This window comes from Orycteropus afer, unplaced genomic scaffold (genome assembly GCF_000298275.1).
Source record: "Orycteropus afer afer isolate SDZICR_OR568_19922 unplaced genomic scaffold, OryAfe1.0 scaffold00002, whole genome shotgun sequence".
NCBI lineage: Eukaryota > Metazoa > Chordata > Mammalia > Tubulidentata > Orycteropodidae > Orycteropus > Orycteropus afer.
In genome coordinates this window covers 26,476,330-26,481,649 of record NW_006921589.1, presented here as the reverse complement: position 1 = coordinate 26,481,649, position 5,320 = coordinate 26,476,330, and the positions used below count along the sequence as shown (strand labels likewise).

Below are 5,320 nucleotides of genomic sequence, written 5' to 3'. Positions count from 1 at the left end.
CATATGAAACTGGAAACTGCATTAATCTAGACTTGATAAATTACACTAATTCACATATTTCATTAATTGAGAATGTTCAGTTCTAAATTTGTAGACATCGAGTATGTCATCTTCTAGTAAGTGATTTTTGCTAAACCAAAGTTTCTGCTTCTTTATAAAGCAGGAGGAAAACAGTACTTTTTAGCCATGCATGTTATTATAGGAGCTCAATAAACGTCAGTTAAACCTAAAGTCAATTTAGGCAGTACTGATCATTGATCAGGATAAGTGTTCTTCCTTTACATTCCTCCTTCCTGCCAGCCCACACTGTGTATGTATCTTTATGATTATTCCATTTACTAAACTGAGGCTAATAAGCAATTTTAATGCCTGCTAGACCAAACTCCTTGAGGACAACAAATGGGTGTTGCCCCCCACTGCTTTGTGCGAGAATATTAGCCTGTCAGAGCACCTGCGCTTTTCCAGGAAAAACCCAAAAAACCAAACCTGCTACCATGGAATCCGTTCTGATTCACCGCAACCTCATCGAGTTTCCAAGCCTCTAAGTCTGTACTGAAGCAGACAGCCTCATCGCTCTCCTGCAGAGCGGCTGGTGGGTTCAAACCAATTTGGTTATTTCTCTTTTCTGAAGACCAATACAGTGCACTTGCGAAAATAATTACCAAATAATCTTATCACTAAGTTCCAGAATGAGTAGCACTTGTCCTATTAAAAACTATTCATGGCAAATATAAAGTAAACCTCAATACGTATCTCTTCAATATTTGCTGAATACTGACAGACTCAAAATCAACACTCAATCATAGAACTTGGAATTGGTGGGAAATCATCCAGAACTAGGCTGCCTGCATCAAACAGGTCACTGCACAGCTCCAACTTAAGAAACGAAGATTTGCAAAAACCCCAACACTTGCTTTACACAAATATATTTGACATGTAGGAACTGAAATCATCATCTCTTTTACATGGGAAAATGTTCCATGGCGATCATTTATAAAATTAGACGGAATGCTTTCCAGTATAGGGTAGGGATTATCACCACATTCTGCACAATGGATCTCCTCTCCCACACCACCACTCCCTAGTACGCCACCATCAGCCCCTGCCTGGACTATTACTTGCCTGTTGTTAAGTGTCATCGAGTGGGACCCGACTCATAGCGACCCCTCCTTGGGTTTCCCAGGCGGTGACACTACCGAAGTAGATTGCCCAACCTTCCTCGCTAGGAGTGGCTGGTGGGTTTGAACTGCCAGCCTTGTACAGATCTCTGGGCTTCCACACTGGCCCTACAGCCCCTCCTCTATGCACTGGCTGTGGCCTTTAACGGAAATGTTCTTTCCTCAGGTCTTTCTGGCCCCTCGATCTTCCAGTTTTAGCTGAAAAAAACCATTCCTCAGGGAGACGTGCCTTGACCAACCCAAATCAAAACCCAAAATTTCCTGTCTACTCCCCAGTCCTATCACCTCATTTTAGTTTTCTTCATCGGCTCATCGCTGGGTTAGAGTAGACGTTTACCATTTGCTGAATGAATTCAAACTCCAATCTACCCCTAACTTAGAAACTGCTTTCCTGGAAAAGCCCTGGCGGTGTCATGGTTGCAGCATTGGGCTGCTAACCAAAAGGTCGGTGGTTTGAACCCACCAGCAGCGGGAGAACGATGAGGCTGTCTGCTCCTGTACAGACTTCGAGCCTTGGAAACCCAATGGGGTCGCTATGAGTCGGAACGGACTCCATGGCAGCGGGTTTGGTTTTTGGGGTTTTCCCTGGAGAAGCGTAGGTGCTCTGACAGGCTAATATTCTCGCACAAAGCGGTGGGGGGAAACACCACACCGATCCACGACCTTACAGTACACGCATCAGAACCCAAAAACTTTTCAATAGCGTACCCGCTTGAGCGACCCTCAACTAACTTTTTCCAATTACTTCTTCCAGAGCTTCCCCATCAGTGAAAGGATTTATCTAGCATTACCCAACGCCATCAGAGATCCAGACAAAATATAACAACAAAACAATCAGAGGCGTGGACGTTTGCTAAGGTAATGGCGGTCAAACAATGTACCAGGTGGATATTTGGGGGGAAATGTTCACGCTTTCCTCTCCGTCACTTGACACCGCTGCCCTCTCCCAGCGAACAAAACGGGCTCCTCCCCTGAGGGGAATGTCTTGCATTTCCCCTGCAGAGGAAAGGTCACCTACAAGCCTCCATCAGGACAGCGCTCCCAAGGGTCTCCTAATCCTCCTCCTTTCTGTTCTATTAGATCAGGGACCGTGGCTAACAGTCCCCAGTCCCCAGCTCCCGGGGGCTCCGGAGGCGGTGGAGCGGGTGGAATGCCCAGTCAAGGACAAGAGGAGAATAAGGCAAGGAGCCGAAGAAAACAGCCCCGTGAGGAAACGAACCAGTGGTCAAGGCGATTCAGCCTAACCACGCAAACGCTATCTCACCTTTTCTCGAGAGCCGCCAAGATTGTTGTGATGAATGGGTGGACCACACCGACCTCCTCAAAAGCCGGGTCATTTATTCAATATGGCGGCCTCGGCTAATTCCGTCAGCAGGACTTGGTGAACGGAAAGTCGGGCGGGACTAAAAACTTCAGATGCGACAAATTCCCGCTTATATTGAGTTCGGCAATTTCCGTCATCCCTAAAGGGGCGGGACGGAGGGCGGATTCACGAGGAGGAGGCGGGGGCTGGGAGGACTCCTTGAATCCGCAGTTCCGCCGGAAGAGGCCGGGTGGCCCCAAATCCGGGAGAGTTTGGTCATCTCCGGCGCCTTAAGGGGCGGTTCCCATCGTTCTTGGGAGCCGTAGAGGTACAAATTTCGGAAATGACCCTTTTATTAATTAATTTTCGAGCACAAGAGAAACCTGCGGATAATTTGTTGGCCATTTAATCCAGAGCCCCCATTTTTACGTTGAGGAATGAGAGCGGTAATGTACTTTGACCTTTAACCTTCCGCCGGGGGAGGCGAAGGGAAACGCCTCCGTCTCTATATAAGGAATTTTCCGGCCCTTCGTGGCCTTTTTCCTTCCCCCCACTCGTAGCGCTTGGCGTCGATCGCCCGCGCTCTTCTTTTTCTCCGTCGCCATCCAGCTCTCTATACAGCCGGCACTATGGGTTTCGGAGACCTGAAAACTCCCGCTGGCCTCCAGGTGCTCAACGATTACCTGGCCGACAAAAGCTACATCGAGGGGTGAGCGAACGGGCTGAGACCGGACAGCTAGGGCGAGTGTCCTGGCTGGGTCCCGCCAGGGCCACGTGGCTCAGGGCGCATAGGGATGGAGGCCCGGGTCTCTCGAAGGGAGGCGGAAAACGCAGATTTCTGCCCCCCCCCCCCCAGGCCGCCGTGCTATGTGAGCCCGGCCTCGGGGAAGGGGATTGCGAGGGGGAGGGCATCTAAAAATTTGCCTTTCTAACTCCTTCGCTAGAGTCAACAATATTTCCATGTTTATGCGCATTTAATAAATGTTAGCCTGTGGATGGAGCTGTCGTCAGAGATTACAGTCTTTGAGTTCCTACTAAGTGTCAGGCATTGCTCGGGATGGCGCGGTGACCCAAACAGATGGTTTCTAATGTAAAGAAGCTTATTAAAAATTTCAAGTGTCTAGGTAGCCCAGTAACAAATGGCGACTTCCCGCTAATGAGTTGGATGTAACTTTTGTCATTTGTTTGCTGGTGTGTGTGGCTTTTCTTTTGAGGGGGTGTGTAATTATTTTTGTCACGGACAGGTATGTGCCATCACAAGCAGATGTGGCAGTATTTGAAGCAGTGTCCAGCCCACCACCTGCCGATTTGTACCACGCTCTACGTTGGTACAATCACATCAAATCTTATGAAAAGGAAAAGGCCAGGTAAAATTTTCTTTATATTTATCTGAAGAATAGAAATTTTTCTAAACTTAAAATCAGTGTTTTCGCATGACAGTTGGACCCAGGCTACTTTAGTTTTGTTGGGATATTTAAGGTTTAATTTATTTGTGACTTTAGAAGGCCAAGAGACTGAAGCCCTCCATTTTTTCACAGAACAGGTAGAACCTGGACAACAGCATTTCAAGTTTTCCCCACACTACCCTGCCAATGTGCCTCCACCTGACCTAGGGGGCCCACCTCTGGGGTGAGAGGGTGGCTCATTCATTCAGTCCTTGGCCATTCTTCTGAAACTACCAACAAGGGTGGAAGTTTGGGGAAGTGGACTCCAGTTCACTAAGAATGGAACTGAGCATACTTAATGAAATCTCAAACAGAAATGTTCATACTGAAAGAGTAAATCATAGTGAGTATTGACTATGTCTCACATGGTGCTAATGTTTGTTGGGTGAGGAGTTGAATGGATGAAAGTATTTACCTGGGAGCGTGCTAAAGGGTAAATTTTTAGGTCAAAATGGGTTGATAAATAGTGATGAAAACAAGTTCTCGGGTATAGTCTAGAGAAGGGCATTATCCTATCCTAATGGTAGTTGAATTTCAATTTTTTTTTTTTTAATCAAGCCTACCAGGCGTGAAGAAAGCTTTGGGCAAATATGGCCCTGCTAATGTGGAAGATACCACAGGAAGTGGAGCTACAGACAGTAAAGATGATGATGACATTGATCTCTTTGGATCTGATGATGAGGAGGTATGACATCTTTATATAAGAACATAAGTTGATAGGCGGTATGGCCTTGTGTTTAAGCACTGGCTTAGTAGCCAAATTATCTTGATTAAAAGTCTGGCTAAACTACTTGCTGCCTTTTAAAAATTCTTACTGGTTACATGATGAATAAAATCAAATCACCATCTTTCGGCTGAGCTCGTGATGGATTTGCTTTTTTCTGATAAAGCTGGTCTGTTCCTTGTGATGATCCCAGTAGCTTTAAGGTGATAAACAACCAGCTTTGTCAATTGTAACATTTTTCTTTACAGGAAAGTGAGGAAGCGAAGAGGCTAAGAGAAGAACGCCTTGCACAGTACGAGTCAAAGAAGGCCAAAAGTAGGTCATTTTATAATTTGTGTTTATTTCACGTAATTAATCTCATAACGGTGATATGAGGCATTTTCTTCTAAGCTTGACTCCGAAATAGTTTTCTCTACATTCATTGAATAGACCAGTTTTTTAAAAACTTTCCTTTCTTATAAAACTTCCACAGCTACTGGTCTGCAGCTGTTTTTATGGTAGCAGTTGTGGCATTCCTCTGTGGAAAAGAAACTGTTACACAATTAAACACCACTTTCTTAGCAAAACAGAAAGTGGGCATATGTGTGACAGACACAAGGTAATTGTTTGGCTATGGAGATGGTCCATTTCTAAGAATTGATGTGTTGTACTAAACAAAAAAAAAAAAAAA

General features: G+C 45.6%; 1 protein-coding gene and 2 non-coding genes across 3 annotated transcripts in view; all 3 read left to right on the top strand.

Moving 5' to 3' along the window:
• Nucleotides 1-3,110: 3,110 nt before the first annotated feature.
• The window catches only part of EEF1B2 (eukaryotic translation elongation factor 1 beta 2), a 3,230-nt gene continuing 1,020 nt past the window's right edge, over nucleotides 3,111-5,320 (top strand). The window contains exons 1-4 of the mRNA XM_007934838.2: nucleotides 3,111-3,190; nucleotides 3,726-3,848; nucleotides 4,485-4,611; nucleotides 4,899-4,965. Of these exons, the coding sequence (XP_007933029.1) occupies nucleotides 3,111-3,190; nucleotides 3,726-3,848; nucleotides 4,485-4,611; nucleotides 4,899-4,965 (397 nt within the window). The remainder of the gene's footprint in view (nucleotides 3,191-3,725; nucleotides 3,849-4,484; nucleotides 4,612-4,898; nucleotides 4,966-5,320) is intronic.
• LOC122149540 lies at nucleotides 4,741-4,819 on the top strand. The gene has a single exon (XR_006163188.1). It is a non-coding gene; the product is annotated as a small nucleolar RNA SNORD51 (small nucleolar RNA).
• LOC122149541 lies at nucleotides 5,115-5,247 on the top strand. Its single transcript, XR_006163189.1, has one exon. It is a non-coding gene; the product is annotated as a small nucleolar RNA SNORA41 (small nucleolar RNA).